This window comes from Dasypus novemcinctus, chromosome 2, assembly GCF_030445035.2.
Source record: "Dasypus novemcinctus isolate mDasNov1 chromosome 2, mDasNov1.1.hap2, whole genome shotgun sequence".
NCBI classification, from domain to species: domain Eukaryota; kingdom Metazoa; phylum Chordata; class Mammalia; order Cingulata; family Dasypodidae; genus Dasypus; species Dasypus novemcinctus.
In genome coordinates this window covers 54,356,570-54,376,526 of record NC_080674.1, presented here as the reverse complement: position 1 = coordinate 54,376,526, position 19,957 = coordinate 54,356,570, and the positions used below count along the sequence as shown (strand labels likewise).

Sequence of the window (19,957 nt, the reverse complement as noted above, 5' to 3'; positions counted from 1 at the left end):
TTCAACCTTTTGACGTTTAACTACAGAGATTTTCCCTTTTGTGAAAGTTGCTTTTCTGTTATCAGTATCATAAACATTTATGGTCTGGTAATAATTGAATCAAACAAAAAACTACAACACTGCTTAGAGCAGTCACAAAAATTTTTCATTAAAAACTGAATATTAGAGCAAGATTTAAAAGAAAATGAAATTACATCTTTACACAAATCACATTCCTTATATCATGCTCTTAACTTGGAGATTGTAATATATGCTTTATAGTCCCATGATAAAGCAGTATGTCCCCATATTTATTGTTCCTCTCTTATTTGAGCCAGCCCTGAAAAAGCAGCTAGAAGGGAAAAACGTATAACCACGTGCTCATGGCAGATGTCTGAATACAGGAGACATTTCTTTGAAGAAGAAAAAAGAAGCTAATACTTTAGTACATTTAGTTGTAATCTTTTATTCTTATTTTAATCTCGTAGAGAATGTCTGAATGTATCCAGATCTCATTTGCTGTTTGTAGAGTTGGCATTTACACGGTAAGCAATGTATATTTTTGCAGTACCAAATGTCATGAAAAAAGAAGTAGAGAGGTTTAAGGGGAAAAAAAAGGTGAAGAACCAAAGCATGTAGAGCAATGGGAATTGTCCTCCCCAGCTGGTGGAAGGGTAGATTTATATAACCACTTTGCAAAACAGTAAAGCTGAACATTGAGTATCCTATGACTGAGCAGGTCCACTCCTAATATATACTTTGGAGAAATTGTTGTGTAATTACAAGAAGATGTATACATGGAATGTTCCTAGCAGTAGTATTTATAAAAATTTGCCTTATTATAAATATTGCCTATGTCTATCACTGGTAGAATGGGTTAATGAATTGTGGTATTTTGATTAATTTAATAGATTACCGTTCAGCAACAAAAACAAAGGACATAAAAAAAATGCAAACTACAGCTACACAATATAATAGTATATCGTGATTGTATCTCTCTCTCTTTTTTTTAAAGATTTGTTTATTTATTTATTTCTCACCCTTCCCCCCCCACCCTAGTTGTCTGTTCTCTGCGTGTTCTTTTGTCCACGTCTGTTGTTGTCAGGGGCATGGGAATCTGTGTTTCTTTTTTGTTGCGTCATCTTGTGTGTCAGCTCTCCATGTGTGCGGTGCTATTCCTGGGCAGGCTGTACTTTGTTACACGCCGGGCGGCTCTCCTTCCGGGGCGCACTCCTTGCACGTGGAGCTCCCCTATGCGGGGGCATCCCTGCGTGGCACGGCACACCTTGCGCGCATCAGCACTGTGCATGGGCCAGCTCCACACGGGTCAAGGGGGCCTGGGGTTTGAATCGCAGACCTCCCATGTGGTAGACAGGCGCCCTAACCACTGGGCCAAGTCCGCTTCCCCCATGGTTGTATCTCACAAACATTATGTTAAGTGAAAGAAGTAAGCCACAGTGAAAATATATGTGGTATGATTTCATTTCAGTAAAGTTAAAAAACGGCAGAACTAAGTTATGCATTGTTTTAGTGTTATACGTGTTAATAGAAACCATAAAGAAAGCCTAAAAATTCAGATTGATATGACCTCTAGGGCAGTGGTTCCCAAATTTGCACTCTAGAGTGTATATGACATTGTCTGGAGACATTTTTGGTGGTCAGCAATGATTACAGGGAGGTTGGTACTGGCATTTAGTGGGTAGAGGCTAGGGATGTTGCTAAACGCTCTGGTTAGCACTGAGAAATTAGATGGACCAAAATGATAGTAATGCTGAGGTTGAGAGAAAGAAAAGTGATGCACTGGGGGGATTCCAGGGAGTTCAAGTTATAATAATATTCTAGTTCTTAACTTGAATGGTGTGCAGTTGAATTTTTGCATTATAATCACTCTATACTTTCTTTGTGTACTCTTTTGTATGTGTATTTATACAACAAAAAATAAAATATGTTAAGGTATTTGGAGATTTTTTTTCATATGAGTCATGTCAGCTGACTCAAATGCCTTGTTAAATACCCAATTCATAATTCAGGAATATGGAATTATATCTGTGTAGATGACCATTATAGGACTTTTCTAGTTGTAAGATTCAATGACAAAATGTCCTTACTTTTTCCCTTTGAAGGCCTGGGGAGGGGAAACAGACTGTTAACAGGAAATACAGTGATGTTTACTTTTGAAGACCAGATTCTAAGTAAGAATTTAAGAAGATTTACATAAAGTAATTTTGTTTGCTCATCCATCTTGCACAGAAGAAAATGTGTATGACTGTACATAAAGTTTAAGGAAATAGTTGAAGAAAATGAAATAAGAGTTTGAGTAAAGGAAATAACTACAGGTAGTCAATTTCTGGAGGGCGGAAGTCTATCTTGTGTTTGTCTTTGCATCCTCCACAATACCTTGCCTCAAATCTGGCATATGGCCCATGCTCAGTAGCTGTATGTTCAACTACATTAAAGTCAACACACTTCCTCATTTTGCTTTAGTTTGAATTTAAGAGAAATCTGGCAGTTTTTCTTTACTCTTCTATCAACCTTTTGTTTTAGCTCTTTCTTTTATGCATTTTACATTTCCATTCAAGATGCTACATTTTGTACATATGTGCAATCTCGAAACAAAATTCGATGGTGTTTGTCCCGAGTTAGAGAAATAAGTGTTCTTTTTATTTGTGTGAGGTTATGTAGTATGTTTTTTTCATATCCTCTGAGAAGCAGGTCCCAAATTGGGATTATACACGCAAGAGATCAATTGAGTGAAATGCCTGTGAAGGATAAAGGGAGAGAGAACAGGAAAAGGTGGGGAAAGCCTTCAAAATTTTTTATTCAGGTCTGGTAACTGTGAAAGGAGAGTAGGAAGGAAAGAGGACTGGGTAGGAAGAGCTTTAGATTGTGTTGCAGTTCTGAGAAAGTCTTGGCTGGGTTGATGATGACTTCTTGAGTAAGGTTGCCTGTCAGAGGAATTCCACATTGGTCAGGAAAGGCCTGAACCCAGTACCTCTGCTTGCTTAATTACTGGTTGACAGCAGTCCGGTGGGAACATGGCCTTGAGTGAATGCCTTGGTAGCTCTGCCATTGCATGTTGCAGCAGCTGGAAGCTGTCAGTCAGCTGAATGGTACACCTCCATGATTGCTACAGTGGGTTGACCCAATAGGGTTATTATTATTATTATTTTAAATCAATTTTATTGATACAAATTAATAAAGCATAAATCCATTCAAAGTGTACAATCAGTAGTATAAACACATAGTTGTGCATTCATCACGTCAGTCAGTTTTCGAGCATTTTCACTATTCTGGTAATAGTAATAATAATACAAAAAACAAAAACCAACCAACCAAACAAAACTCATCACCTCTCAATCTCACTCCTATAGATTTTTTTACAAATAGAACCTGAGCCTATTGGGACTGATGATGTCAGGAATTGTGTGTGTTTGTTCTTGAATGCCTAGCACGTAACTTGGCCTGGGACCTTTTAGGTGTTCAGTTTCTGCTTATTTAATAAAGAAGTTCTGGCTATTGATTTATTCTAAAGCCAATGAAAAACTGCCCCTAAAAGGAGAGGGGAAAAAATCTTAAAATTGTAAATGAAGAACATAAACAAAACAGGAAAAAACTCTTCTTGCCTTATGTTGACAATAAATGCTAAGTTTTAAGTGAGACAAAAAGTAGAGGAGAAAATTTTAAAAGATAGTGAGTGAGCTTATGGGACAAGAAAAACAATGTTAGGTAGTTGACCTGACTCTTATTTCTGCATGTTTTCAGTGTTGTTGAAGAGCAGTGGGTTAAGCACTTAAAAATTAAGGAGAAGAAAGCCATATTTTTGGTATATTAGGAATGCATAATCTGAAATATATAAGACCAAAAAGAAACATATATATAGGACAAACACACTGACAACATACAAAATATAAAATTAAATGTATTGTATTATAGGTAAATGCATACTGAACCCTAAGTATTAAAAACTTTAATAAAGATAATTACTCATAGACCCTAAGGGATATCCTATGCATGTGTTCTACCCTTCCTTCAAGGCTTCAAGTAGACAAACCTTTCTCTAGATTTTGAAAGGCAGTGGGTTTATTTAGAGGGCCTTCAGGAAGGAAGATAAGGAAAATAATTCCTACCTGTTTTCTAGGCAGGAAATTGAAGGCATAGGTAGAAAAACTTATCCCTTATCAGTGGTAGAGCTATAAGTAGAATCTACAGCTACCAAAACCTAGAACAAAATAAAACCAAGGGGACACAGAAAAAACTGTGAGAACGGAGCGTTTGTTCTGAGGAGATAACAGTCTTCTACTTCCTATATAGTGGAGCACAGGAGGTAGTGTGTGCTCTCTAGAATGTAATATCAGGATGTATTACAAAGAAGTAGTTTAGTTTTTGAAACAAAAGGAGTCCTGTTACTTGACTCTAGACTGTTTCGGGTATTAAACAACATTCATTTGGTTCTGGTCTGCAGGGAAGAGGGGAAATAAGTTTAGGCCAAGAGTTTTTATTACAACTGTGGTTCTATGATTTTATGAAACACTGGCAATGAAAACAGGACATGCTTAAGAATGTGATCTTGAAATGAACCTTCTGTAGTCAGATGTGGATTAACTATGGGTCGGAGAGGCCCACTAGGGCTTTGGTTAGGATTTCCCTTTTGGAATAGCTGAATAAGTACTTGCAGAGGGACCCACATTTGCGCTTGAGTTGAGAACTGCAGCTGTCATCAAGCCAGGGGCACAATGGTAGACAAGTAGTTGGTGATGGCTAGAAGCAGGATAAAGGTGGGATGGTAATGGGGCAGCTAGCGACTTTTCTGTTGAAATATGAACCACTTTGACCAAAATTGAAAGCAGGGAGGCCAGATGAACGAAGCTGGGGTCAGTTAATCTTGTACTTCTCTAGGAATGGTATATTTGAAGCACCTAGAAGCCACAAAGGTGCCTGGTTGCCTCTCTCTATACTTGACAGCTGCATGAACTAAAATTCAACCAAAGGATGGGTGCAATTTGAACTACATAATGCCAGTAAAATACTATGCATAGTCACAGATACTGTTTGGTAATAAGAACTTAAAAAACTCTTTAAAATCTTCTTTTACCTTTGCAGAAATTATTAAATGATATTTTACTGGCAGAGAAAAAAAAATCATCCTTCAGAACATTAATAAAGAAAATGGTAAAAATGGCATCCAGTTTCATCTGGAGATCAAGATTTACTCAGTAGTACTGGGTACTTATCTTTTATGTAGCTACAAGATTTTTTACCTGCTGCATTTATCATATTCAGCTTCTGTGACTTCTTTTCTTTTGGATGGTAGAGATGATGGAGAGAATTATCTTTGTTATTACAATAAAATGGCAAAACAATGGTATATTATTAATATTGTTAATAATCTTACATTATTATTATTATATATTATTAAAAGTGCTTATTTCAGTCTAAATATATATTATTACTCTAAATATATAGTCTTACCCTAAACTTCAGTAGGGTTCTTACAGTCTGTAGTTATATGTAAAGTCACTGTATTAGCTTTCTACTGCTGCTGTAACAAATTACTACAAACGTAATGGCCTAAAACAACACAAATTTATTATCTTGTAGTTCTGGAGGTCAGAAGTCTAAAATGGGTCTCATTGGCCCTGCATTCCTTCTGGAGGCTTTAGGGGAGAATCTGTTCCTTGCCTTTTTGATTTTTTAGATGTTCTCTGTAGTCCGTGGCTTGTGGCCTCATTCCAGCAATGACATCACGCCAACCTCTGCTTCTTTCATCACATCTCCTGCTCTCTGACTCTGACACTCCTACTTCCATGTTATAAAGGCCCTTGTGATTACATGGCACCCACCTGGATAAACCAGGATAATCTCCCTGTTTTAAGACCATTAATTAATCACATCCATAATGTCCCTTTTGCATGTAAGGTAGCATATTCACTGGTTCTGGGGATTAGGACATGGACACCCTTGGCAGGGGAGGGTAAGGACATTATTTTGTCTGCCACAAGCACCAGAGTGGGAAGTATGGAGAACTTCGTACAGTCTCATCATTTCTGGAGGTAAAAACTCAAAGCAGACAAGTCCTGGATGCTGGGTTTAGACTCACCATGTATAACACCAAGGTAAAAAATTTGTCAGAAGTCCTTCATATGGCTTCTACAAATAGTGGCTCTAGCAACAAATTAGAGAGCAGCATGGAGAGGAATGGTATTGCCTGTACCTGTTTATTATTATGTTCCTTGAAGACTCCAGCACAAACATTTATTGTAAACTGTGTAGGAGGGTGGGATGTTTGCAGTCATAATAAAGAAACAGAAATCTCCAAGACAAAGTGAGGCATACTTTAATTGGAGGAATTCAGCATAATTGTAGGCTCTAATGTAGCAGAAGTAAATTAATCAAGATATTGATTTGTGGTTTTAATAAATTTCATAGTAACAGTGGCTTAAAAAGGATATATTAAATTTCTCATATTAAAATACAAGCTGGTAGTCGGGTTAGAGTCCAGCCCTCTGCTTCCTGAGGACACTGGGGACTGGGGCTCCATCTGTCTTAATGTTCTCATGTGCAGTTGGGAGATGGCCCACCGTGTCCACACCTTTGTTTCAGTCTGTGAGACAAAGGATGTAGCGGCCAAGCAATTCCCTTTTATAGCACGACCTGGAAGTTGCACACATTACTTCCCTTTACATTCCGTCTGCCAGAAGACTATACTTCGTTACAGAGGAGGTTGGAAATGTGTACCCTAGTAAGGAGCGAAGACCCTGGGGGTTCTGCTAACCAAGGGAAGAAGGGAATGGATATTAGGGGACAGAGAGCCATCTCTTTCATTAGGAAATGAGCTAAAACCTACTGATCTGAGGTTCTGAGGTTTATACCTTAAGGAAAAGTTTTGTGTAGAAAAGAGAGCCAATATTTGGCTGTAGCTACTGTCAGCACACACAATGACTTAACACATAGTGTGGTAGCAAGATTCATTTTATATTGATGATAACTCCAGCTTCTGGGTGGATTGATAATTGAGACTTTATGCCTGAGTTTAGTGTTTTATTTAGGAATATCAACATTATTACATGTTTGGTTTTTTTTTGTCCACAGACATGCATACATGTAGTTAGAGGGGCAGTTTTACTTTGGGCTGTGTGAATGAAGGGGCATATACTTTAATAAAAAAATTAGAATTATTTACCTTTAATAAACAAAAAAAGTAGAACTTAAGTTGAATTTCATGAGTTTTCCTAGCTGGAGAATAAAAAATTTTAAGTTTAATAAATGAGCCTGTTTTGAGCCACTAATAGCCTTCCTAATGTCATTTTATACAGTGAAATAGTTTTAATATGAAATGTAGGAGAGCGAAGGGATTGCAGTATTTTTCTATCATCTCTTCAAATTGGAACCCAGACAGGAGCAAGGTAAAATCTATTTGGTTTAGGTATTTTATCCTGGGAAATGTAGAACGTATCCTTTTCTCTCAAGATCGAGACTTCTGTGCTACAGACCACTGTGACCCTAGCACAGCTTCAGTGGCAGGGGTGAGGTGGGTGGGATGAGGTAAGGTTCCTCTTCAGTCTGTCCTGGACCTGACCTCTCTTTCCACCCCTAACCTTGCTCTTGCCCCACAATCCTTTTCTGGCACCACAGTCTATCCAGTTGCCATGTCAGGAACTGGATTCAGTCTTCATGTCTCCCTGCTTCCTTTCATTGTCCTCCCAGTCCCCAGTTGCTGACCTTTCCCATTCTAGACACTTCTTGTCTGTACTACTTTTACCTTGGTTCTGGCGCCACCATTTCTTGCCTAGACAACCTCAACAGCTTCCTCCTAACTGATCTCCCCATTGCACTTTTGCCCCTTTCAGTCCATTTCTCCATGCTGCATAATCTTTGTGACATGCAAATCTGATTGTGCTTAAAATTTCTCAGTAGTTCTCCTGTTCCTAAGATAAAGCCCAGAATCACATAGTTTAAAAGGTTCCACATTACTGACCCCTGCATATCTTTTTAGCCTTCTCCTTCTGTTACCTCTTGTACCTCCAGCATTATATACTTCAGGTATACATGTCTATTTTCAGCCCCAGGTGCATTAAAATCCGCTGCCCCCTCCCTTCCCCATGTGTTGTATATGCTATTCTCTTGTCCTGTAATGGTCAGCTGTCCCATCCTCTGGGAAGCCTTCTAGACCTCCTAAGCCTGGGTTAAATGCTCTTCAGAGGTATTCCTTTCCTTTGCACTTGAGAGACTTGGCCAACCAAATTGCTTTTATTACTCTGTCTTATAATTGCCTGTTAATGTTTCTGTAACTCTTACCTCAATGTAAGCTCAAAGAGGGTAGCAGCTATGTCAGTCTGTTTCTCTATTTTATCCCTAGCATCTGGTGGCTCTTCACCACCAGCACCATTGTCATCAGCAAGACATTTACTGAGCACTTACTAAGTGCCAAGCACTGTGCTAAGGACTTCATAGAAGACTTCGTTTAGCTCTCTCTGTCTTCTTGTGACAATGGTTCTACCATTATTCTTACTTTGCAGAGGGAACTGTAGCACAGAGAGGTTAAATGTCTTTTCCCTGTGACAGAAAGCAGATTTGAAGTCAGAGTTTCTATCTATTCAGATTTCTGAACCCTTACCATCCCCATTCTACTTTCCAGATAGTAAGCATTCAATATGTATTTGTTGAATTTAATCTAAATAGTTTCTTGACCTTTTTTTTTGCCTTTCATTTTATCATTGACATTTTTAAAGAGGTCAAGCCAGTTATTTTTCAGAATGTCTTCCAATTTAGATTTGTCCAATTGTTTTCCTCGTGATTAGGTTCAGGTTAAATATTTTTGGTAGGAATAACATAAGGTTATGTTGAATCCTTCTCAATGCATTTCATTGGTCATATGAAACCAATTTATCCCATCATTGGTAATTGAGTTATTATTGTTGTTAGAGCTTAGAGCAGTTGTAGGTTTACAGAAAAATAATTCAGGTAGTACTAAATTCCTATATATTCCACTCCAACCCCCCCCCCACCCCCGGTTTTCTCCATTATTAAAATTTTGCATATGTGGTACCTTTGTTACAATTGATGAAACAATATTATAATTGTACTATTAAATATAGTCTGTGGGTTACATTGTGGTTCACTTTTTGTGTTGTACAGGTCCATTTAAAAAAAATTTGGTAAATATTTACAATCTAAGATTTCCCATTTTATCCACTTTCAAATATATAATTCAGTGGTTTTAATTACATTCAGAATATTGTGCCACTATCACCACTATTACCCAAACTTTCCCATCACCCCAAACGAAAACTCCATACCAATTAAGCCTTAACACCTCATTCCCCATGTCACCCTGACCCTGGTAACCTGAATTCTAGTTTCTTGATGAATTTGTATATTCTAAATATTTCATATAAGTGAGATCATTTAATATTTGTCCTTCTTTACCTGGCTTATTTCATACAACATGATATCTTCAAGGTTCACCCCTGTTGTAGCATTTATCAAAAACCCCTTTCTTTTTAAAAAAATTTTTTTAAAGTTCATAATTAACCTAAATTCCAGGGGTTGATATTTTCTGACCTTAACCAAAATTCCATTAATTGTTGTTATAAGCTGACTACACTAGCTGATTATACTATCTACATTTTTCCACTATATCTTTGTAGCATATTTTGGTCAGGTAAGGGTGAATTTAAGCTACAAATGGTTTTTAGTAAACTTTTGGAATGTTTGTAGACTTGTAATATTTTAACCTAGATGGAACCTTAGAAAGTACTTTGCCAGGGAGCAGGTGTGGCTCAAGTGGTTGAGCACCAGCTTCCCACATGGGAGATACTGTACTGGGTTTGGTCTCCGGTGCCTCCTAAAAACAAAAAACGAACAACAAGCAAACAAATGAAAAAAACCAAGTCAGGGGAGCTGATGTGGCTCAGTGATTGAGCACTGGCTTCCCACATTCAATCTCTGGCCCCGGTACCTTAAAAAAAAGTATTTTCCCCTCATTTGGATTATGGTGTTAATAAAAAACACAGTTCATCCTGAGTAGTACTTTTGGCTAGGCTGTTGTTCTGTTAAAGGTAGAATTAAGAATTCAGTTTTCATGTGGTTCAGTGGGCTTTTTCATGGTTGGACAGCCCTTCTCACTCTGTTAGCTGCCCTTGCTTTCAGGGGTTAATGGTCTGAAACAGTGGCTACAACTGTAAGTATTTTGCCACTAGTGGTGAAGAAATTCCAAAGATGTATTCTCTATTAACTAAAATTTACATATGAAAGATAACATTTCTTTCTTCTGATGCCCTAATCAATAAAGAGAGGCAAAAGCAAAATAGGGAGTAAAAAATTGATTAGCTACATCTACATGAGGATCAGGTACAAAGGGTCTTTGTGAAGTTTCTTTTGGTAATTATAAATTGTAGTTGTGTGGTTGAATTGAGAATGTCTTTTCTTGATAAGAAACATGTAGAATGATTTAATTTGGAATACTTAACTTAAAATACTTTTAATTTTTCAACTTAAATGTCATGGTGGCCCTTAATTTTTTTTTTTTTTTAAGATTTTTAAAAATTTATTTCTCTCCTCTTCCCGTCACCCCCCAGTTGTCTGTTTCTTGAAAAATGTTGTTGGGCCTCAGGACTAGTACTTTTCTCTTGCTAGGAGAGTAATTTGTTTTTGTCAGTGATTAAAAATGATCTTAGAATGCAGTCCCTATCTAAGATGTGGTATACTCACATCCAAGCTTGGAAATGAAATTGTGTTTTAGATGTTAAGCTTAGCCAGTAGATTTTCATTATGTATACAGGGGAGATTTTAATTGACCCTGGTGATGACTTTTTTAGCCTTTGCTTTGTAGAACTCAGATTTATTTAATCATGGACATAATTTATTATGCAAAGTGAATCTGAGTGAGAGGCTTTATGTTTACTAAGTATTGTGGAGAATTATTTTGTGTCCTCTGTATTCAGTGAGGGCTCTGCATTTTTGCCTTAAGTCAGTTCTCCCTTCCTTAGAATAGGGAGAACAGAGTGCCTTGTCCAGGCTACAGATGCAAGGGCAGCTCTGACTATAGTACTTAAGAACAGGCCTATACAGCTTTTTTTGTTTTTTGTTTTTAGGAGGTACTGGGAATTCAACCTGGGATGCCATATATGCGAAGCTCACACTCAACCACTGAGCTACACCTGCTCCACTAAGGACAGGATCTAACAGATTGTGACCTTCTAGTTGGAAGGTCCATGAGGCAGGGAGTTTCACTGGTTTGACTCACTGCTATATTTCCAGTGCCTAGATATGTGCCTGGCACATTGCAGGTGCTCTGTAGTATTTGTGGAATGAATGAATGCACAGTGCTCCAATCAGTGTGTCAAAATTGGGGTGTACATGCTCCTGGGGATGCACAAGATATTCTAAGAGATATATGGGCATGGATATTATTTTAAGGAATCAGTGTTCACCTATCTGTGTAGAATTCTCCTTTCCCATTTTCCTTTCACAGTTACTCTACTTCCAGTTAAGAGAGAAAAACCCTACACTCATTCATCCTGAATCATCTTACGGGGCATTTCCCAGGGGAAGAAAAATCTCTAAGGCACAGAGCAGTGGATATTCAAAATATTGTGTTGGTGCAGAGAAAGTGGAGGACTCTATGTTCTTTGCTTTCTAAAAAATTGAAGGTGAAAATACTCAAATTGTCAGCTGATTGTTAAAAATAATTTTGATCATATGTGATGATTTAATTTTTGTCATTATGAGGAAGGAATTGATAGAATTGAGTGATGCCAATGCAGCAAAACTTTTATTCCTATCTACTTATTTATGGGAACAAGTTTCTCAGGCCTTATATTGAGATATAAAAATAGGAAAAATGAGAATAGAATTGAAGTTGATGAATTGATGTCATTTTAGCAAAAAGTAATGTAATATTCCTCTATGTTATATATAAATATGTATAAATAACCCATCCATCTCAGCAAGAGATTCCAAAAAGTTTTACTTTTTATACTATAGTGGATTTATTAGTATTCCTTACATATTTGTACCGATCAATTTTTGATCAATAATAATTAAAATTTTTTATTGAGGTAACATATACACAACATAAAATTTTCTTTGATTTACTTTGAAGTATATATCACCCTATGAATATTTTTTTAAAACTATGTATTCTCTTATACATTTTTATTTCCTTACACATTAAGCTGACATCTAGTTTGACAAACTGCAAAAAAAAGAGTGATTCTGTAGGTCAGTGCTTCTGTTAGAGTTCAGAAATCTACACTTTAACATTTAGATGATTCTGCCACCTAGAATTGTCTCTTTGGTGAACAGTGATAACAGGGAATGGATGGGTTACTGATTGAGAAGTCACTAGAAATATTAGGACCCTGTAGTCTAGGGAGAGGAAACGAGAGAAATTGTTCAGATTTAAAGTATAAAGTGTGTATCTCAAACAGAAACTTGAGGAACATAAATGAAAGCAAGTGCAGTTTAATGTAAGTATTCTTTGCCCTGTTGTATGCATGGGAACTCATCTTGACAAGGGTCAAGAATGGTTTACACTAAATAAGCAAGGAAAGCTAGAAATGCTTGGTATATCCTTAACCTTTGTGAAACTACTGCTTAGTCAAAGTATTTGCACTAAATTCCAGAAAACAGTTTGTCTTTTTTTTTTTTTAACCCCCAAAGCACTTTGTTCATGTGTTTATTGTAGCACTTAATATGGCTATTAGGGATGTGGATGTGACTCAAGCGATTGAGTGCCCGCCTACCACATGGGAGGTCCCAGGTTTGGTTTCTGGTGCCTCCTAAAGAAGACAAGCAAGACAGTGAGCTGACATGACGGGCAGGCATGGTCAGCTGATGAAACAAGATGATGCAATAAGAGACACAAGGAAAAACATAATGAGATACGCAACAAAGCAGGAAACAGGGGTGGCGCAACGATCAGTCACCTCCCTCCCACATCGGAAGTCCCAGGTTTGGTTTCTAGTACCACCTAGAAAGAAGACCAGCACACAACAGACAGACACAGCAAATGCAAACAATGAGGGGATGGAAGAAATAAATAAATCTTTTAAAAATTATATATATATATATATATATATATATATATATATATATATATCTTTAATTATCTGTAACCCAGTAGGATGGGGGATAGAGAGATCCTTAAAGTGTTTATGGAGAGGGAAACGGACTTTGGCCCAGTGGTTAGGGCATCCGTCTACCACATGGGAGGTCCATGGTTCAAACCCCGGGCCTCCTTGACCCGTGTGGAGCTGGCCCATGCGCAGTGCTGGCACGCAAGGAGTGCCCTGCCACACAGGGGTGTCCCCCGCGTAGGGGAGCCCCACGCGCAAGGAGTGCACCCGGAAGGAGAGCTGCCCAGCGCGAAAGAAAGTGCAGCCTGCCCAGGAATGGCCCCGCCCACACTTTCCGTGCCCCTACTACAACAGAAGCAGACAAAGAAACAAGACGCAGCAAATAGACACCAAGAACAGACAACCAGGGGAGGGAGGGAAATTAAATAAAGAAATAAATCTTTAAAAAAAAATAAATAAAGTGTTTATGGAGACACCTGTGTATTTCCAGTATCCAACACAGGATAGATGAATGAATGAATATTACATTGGGAGATGAGGCTCTACTTGACTATATGGTCCATACTCAGAAAGGTGTGGAATCAATACTGATCTTTGTCTCTCATTTCTGCTTTTCTCTTCACATCTGCTTTTCCTTCTTTTTTCTCAGTAGATCAACATTTTTTTTTTCGCCCACTGTGTCCACAACCCAGCAGAAACTGATCCCAGGCTTGTCTATTATGTACACCAACAGGGAAGGATCACCACTCTTACTTCCAAATCCAGACCCCAAATGGTAGCAGGAATGTAAAGGTAGAGACAGATTAAAGAAGCTTTGTAAAAAGTTCAGTGATTATGTCTTTGGTGATATATTGAAGGAGTTGGTGGAGGTGGAAATGAAGGAAAGGAAGGAGGTAAAAATGAGTTCAGAGTTAGCGGCCAGGGGAAATGAGTGGATGGCAATGCCTTTAACTGAGACAGGGAACACATCACATGGAAGGATAGTCTGAGTAGCAAAGAAGATGACTATGGCTTTAGATGTGTGGATTTGAAGATGCCATGTTGGAAATACATTCTTATAGCCTAAAAGCAGTGTTAGAATTGGGTATTTGTAAGGGTAGGTTCTCTGCTTGTTTCACTGCTTGTTTCATTGTTTTGTCAGAACACTGGCTGTCCCAAAGTTAGCATTAAAAAATTATTTGTTGGATGGATGGTTGGAAGTAATTTGGGAGATCATCCAAATATAGAGAGGATTGTTATTTTAACCTTTTGGCCCCATTGGTTCATGAGAGAGCTTGTTCCATTTTCCTGCCTCCTTTCTCCCATGGAGCCATAGAGTTATGACAATGAGCTAGGAAGCATACACATATGCTTTTTCCTTATTATTTTATACTTCATGACTAAATTATTACTTTTCCCCATCAGTCCTTATTTTTTAAAATTATGTGATTCCTCTAGTTTTTCTGTCTATACTGTGCGGGTAGAAAAAAAATAAACATAACTAAAATTTATTTCATTGTGTCAATTTTATCTAATAGTGACAGTGATAGGTTAACTGAGACATTTGTTCTTTTTTTTTTTAAGATTTATTTTTTATTTTTTATTTATTTCTCTCCCCTTCCCCCTGCCCCCCAGTTGTCTGCTTTCTGTGTCCATTCGCTGTGTGTTCTTCTGTGACTGCTTCTATCCTTATCAACGGTGCGGGGAATCTGTTTCTTTTTGTTGCATCATTTTGTTGTGTCAGCCATTCCTGGGCAGGCTGCACTTCCTTTCGCGCTGGGTGGCTCTCCTTATGGGGCATACTCTTGTGTGTGGGGCTCCCTTTTGCGGGGGACATCCCTGCGTGGCAGGGCACTCCTTGTGCGCGCATCAGCTTTTTTTTTTTTAATATGTTTTCAGGGACGCTTATTCTTTTTATTTTTTTAAAGATTTATTTATTTCTCTCCTTTCCCCCCACCCCGCCCCAGTTGTCTGTTCTCTGTGTCTATTTGCTGCGTGTTCTTTTTTGTCCACTTCTGTTGTCAGCGGCACAGGAATCTGTGTTTTCTTTTTGTTGCATCATCTTTTTTTTTTTTTAAAGATTTATTTTTATTTATTTAATTCCCCTCCCCTCCCCCGGTTGTCTGTCTTCTGTGTCTCTTTGCTGAGTCTTGTTTCCGCTTCTGTTGTCGTCAGCGGCACGGGAAGTGTGGGCGGCGCCATTCCTGGGCAGGCTGCTCCCTCCTTCGCGCTGGGCGGCTCTCCTTATGGGTGCACTCCTTGCGCGTGGGGCTCCCCTACGCGGGGGACACCCCTGTGTGGCACGGCACTCCTTGCGCGCATCAGCACTGCGCATGGCCAGCTCCACATGGGTCAAGGAGGCCAAGGGCTTGAACCGCGGACCTCCCATGTGGTAGACGGACGCCCTAACCACTGGGCCAAAGTCCGTTTCCATGTTGCATCATCTTGCTACGCCAACTCTCCATGTGTGTGGTGCCATTCCTGGGCAGGCTGCACTTTCTTTCCCGCTGGGCGGCTCTCCTTACGGTCCGCACTCCTTGCATATGGGACTCCCCTACGCGGGGACACCCCAGTGTGGCACAGCACTCCTTGCGCGCATGAGCACTGCGCATGGGCCAGCTCCGCGTGGGTCAGGGAGGCACGGGGTTTGAACTGGTAGACAGAAGCCCTAAATACTGGGCCAAGTCCGCCTACCCCGTGGGACATTTGAATTGCCATTCTTCAGCCTTATCTGGCATAGGTTTAAAATGCAAATAATGAATTATAGTTGAGTTATCACTAATCATATTGGAATTCTTTCCATTTTTTTGCATTTCTTGTTTTTATAAATGAATAATTCACTTCAGCCTATGATAAATATTTTTAATAAACTAAATACAGTGCTATGCTGTTGGTCTTATAATCTCTACATTAGCATTTTCCCAACAAATGTAGGCAGCAAGTAGAAATTTTACCATATTGTTATCTTGTTTTCCTACCCCATCCAAATCAGTTCAACCTGGGTAAGAAGATAAGCCAGAAGTTTTATTGCCCAAATGACTCCCTTTATGCCCATTATGTTCCCAAATGCTCCTTTCTGTTGCCAGTGCTTGGCAAAAAGAATTCAAGTACCTCTTCATTTCACTGAATTTCATAATCTAATTCCCCATCTAAATATTTAATATGAAAGGAACACAAAAACTGATTTTTTTGGGGGTGGGAAAAGGTAGCTAATTTAGGAATTAGATAAAAAATTTAAAGGCCTTGGAACATGAAAAATTTAATTTTAACGAGATCACAAGGAGTATATAAGAAGGGTCTCTCAGCTCTGCTTGGCAGGAAAGAGTATACTTTACCATTGCTTCATTTATTAGAGAGGAGAAAATAATTTTTTTGCTATCATGGAAAGAAAGAACAAAATCCAGCAACCTGTAGACATAAGACAAGAATAGAAACATAGTAATTTATAGTAAAAACAAATGAGTGAAAATAGATAACTGGAGTTTGATCTTATATTAGGGAGAAGGCAGTTTTTCTGTACAAGTCCTTTGAGTGTCTCAAGATTCCATGAAGGCAGGCAGATTTGTGAATCAAGAACAAGTTTGATTCAGGCTCAGCTACCTAGTTGAATGACCTTGGGCAAAGTATTTTATAATCTGGGCCTTTTATTAATTTCTTCTGAAAAATGATGAGGTAGAATGAAATTTTCTTTAAAAGTCACCCCCAGTTCTGCCTCTGTTAAGTCTAGCTTAGTCTGTAAAAGCAGCATTAAAACTAGAAGTTTAGTAAGTGGGTTGTTTCTTAGGAAAAAAGGAATACCCATTTGCATATGAGAGACATGTTTTATCTGGGAAAATAGCCTCCCTAAATGAAGGAAGTTGAGATATTGGATTCTGAAGAGAAATATCCTTTAACATGCATGTAAGTGTCCCAGAATCCACATCCTTCTTTAATTTAATGATTCTTAGGGAATGCCTTGTATTGAAAACATGAGTTATTCCAGAGAGCATATTATTCTTTAGACCACATTAACATGAAACTTTATTTGAAGAGAACCCAATTTATTAGAATCTTAATGGAATTTTTCTTGTTCCTATCTAGATGATAAGAGCAAATGACACACAGATACATGCACAAAAATGATGGTGGTAGTGGTATGTGTGTGCACATGTTTATGTGATCATAGTTGTGTAAACTGTTGTATTAGTCAGGCTTATCTAGGGAAATGGAACTGACAGGGTATTTATATATTGTAAATTTGAGATTTTTAAAAATAGAAATTGGCTCTCATGAGTATGGGATGGGTGAATCCAAATTCCTTGGTGCAGGTCTCAAGCTGGAACTCCAATGAAGGTTTTCCATGAAGGTTTTTGATGATTTCTCCAGGAGAAACTGAAGTAGAGATGGAAAGTCTGCCTTCTGACTGCTGAAATCATCAGTTCTTCTTTTTAAGGGCTTTAACCTATTGGATGAGACCTCTCCATCACCTTCAGTTGATTGTAATCAGCCATACATGCAATCAGTGTACTGGTGATTCAAACCCATGAAATAGCCTCACAGTAATAATCAGACCAGTGCTTGCTTGACCAAACAACTGAACACCATAACCTGGCCAAGCTGACACATGAACTTAGCCATCACAGTCCATCCCTTGTCAACTTGGCAGCCATACACATCTCCTTAACCCATACTTAATCTCTAAAGAAAAACAATAAGTCATATTTTCACCTAATAATACTCACTTGTCCTGCATACAACCTTAAATGCACAAGCTTTTCCCAAAAGAGGGTACAAGTTCCTGGGTAATATTCACTCTTAAACTTGATATCCTATAACGTAAATACTGTGATATGAAGTTAGTATAACTTATATGTTAAGGGAATAAGGGAAGAAAAAAGATACTTGCTTTATGCACATATACAACCATACTCATAACAAAACAAGGATGAAATACTCAAAACCATTACAGTCCTTATTTCTGTTACTGATCCTGTGGTCGTAGCTTGTATTTATAAGTATCTTCTTCCACTATGCATTCTGTATTTCCTTTACCCTCAACAACTCCTCATTCCTTTCTGATGAGAGCAGGGCCTGCCTCCCATTGACCTTCTAAGAGATTAAACCAGAGGTAGTTGGAACTTCCTTTTTTTCTGTGGCTCATATTGTGAAGGCCTATTCAGAGAAGCATGGAATTTAATCATTATCTAGGCTGTAGTCTTCTGAGATTGGGTCATTTGGGGGATTGGTGGGGTCATTAACTGAGACTGAGAATATGGTGAAAAGTGTGATTGTCTGACTTTGGGCACATTTCTTCAGCATCTTGGGTCCCTCATCTGTGACATCGAAAGGCTTTTCTAGGTCTATGATTCTATGTTCAGTAGCTGACCCCTTGAGTCACTGTAAGAACCTCAGTTTGAAAACTTCCTGAGTTTCACCTTGTTTAGCACACTATGCCCCTCTATGACTGGAAAAATACGCTTTACATTTCAAAAAGTATTTCCTCAGAGAAGGGTTGGACTCAGGAAGATATTTATTTCTTTGTTATGTAGAAGGAGAAAATAAGTTTAATCAGAGCCCAGTGTTTTTTGGCATTTGTGGTCTTCTTTGACTTGGGTTAATATGACTGGGACTTCAGGATTTATTCAACTAATTAGTTCCTGGGGTAGCAAAGATGAGAGACCAGACTTAAAAGCAGCAGAATATTACCCTTAGTCATCTCTAAGAATACAACTTGGAGTTTTAGGATTCATTGTAAAGAATCTGTAACTTTGAAGAAATGGGGAGTATTGATTTATTTTACTGGAGTACTTATTTGAGTATCTATGTAATCTCTATGAGAAAGGAGCACTTAATGAAGGATGGTACGATGGATACTGGGCTTGAAGAAACTGCAATTTTATCCCACCTGTTTTCGCTCTTCCCTTTTTGCTTATACAGGAGAGTGTATTCTAACACAGGAGAGCTCTGGGTGTAGGAATAGGAAGAGTATATAGGAAGTAGAGTGTAGAACTGGATGCATATTCCTAAGTGCAACATTAAAGACTCGCACACTATGTCTCTCATAGAAGAATGGCTGAGGCCTTGAACAAAGGTTTGTGTCACACTTGAAAACTAAAACATTTCTTTTTGGGGGGAGGGATTATTTCAGATTTTTTGAGTGAATTCTAGTGCTTTCCACATTCTTTTGTGTCTATATTAACTGAGACAGTTGTACCAGTAGAAGGGGTAGAAGTTCCCAGGGTGTTCTAGATAGACATCCTTTTCTGTGATTTTTGGTTGATGTGGGGTATCTCAATTACATTCAAATTGCTTTCCATGAGTAAAAAAGCATTTTGTAAACTATGACATAAAGCAGTGTAATAATGATGTTAGAATATTATGAGACCATGTTTTATTGTAATATACTACTGATTGTCCTACTTGTCAGAGAGCAGTTTACTTGGTCATTCTATTATGTTTGTATTTTCAATGATATATAAGATTTATTTTAGTCATTTACTTCTCCTGTAGTGTAAGAGTCTTTAAGACACAGCTGACTTTTGAATGTCTGCCTAAAGATAACTTCTTAACCATGAAAGCCTGTTAAAATCCTGAACTTTTTTCTTTCTTCCTCTTTCCTCTAATCTCTGCTTGCAACTAATTTCGTATTGGGAAGGAAAAGATGTGTAGGATAAGTAAATCAACAGAAATATTGAGGTGCTGCAAATAATATTCTCAATCCTGTAAAGAAATGATTCTGGGGTTGCCTGTAGATTGTCAGTGTATTTTATACTCCTGGCATGAAGACCAAAACTGTTTGACAGCACCTAACCCCTAGGTTAAGAGCATGTGTGTGTATGTGTGTGTGCATGTGTGTATGCATGCATTTGAGAGAGAGAGAGAGACGGAGAGGGAGAGAGGAGCCCTGCCTATTCAGATGGGTGAAAAGCCCGATGGGTCAT

The 19,957-nt window shown here is 38.3% G+C and overlaps 1 protein-coding gene across 4 annotated transcripts in view; it reads left to right on the top strand.

The window, feature by feature from the left end:
• The window catches only part of ARL15 (ARF like GTPase 15), a 442,869-nt gene that overhangs the window by 31,304 nt on the left and 391,608 nt on the right, over positions 1-19,957 (top strand). For 2 of the 4 annotated variants that reach the window (XM_071208115.1, XM_071208116.1), the window contains exon 3: positions 468-524. The exons of the other annotated variants lie outside the window; for them this stretch is intronic. In XM_071208115.1, the coding sequence (XP_071064216.1) occupies positions 471-524 (54 nt within the window). In that variant the 5' untranslated portion in view covers positions 468-470. The remainder of the gene's footprint in view (positions 1-467; positions 525-19,957) is intronic. 4 annotated transcript variants of the gene reach the window in all.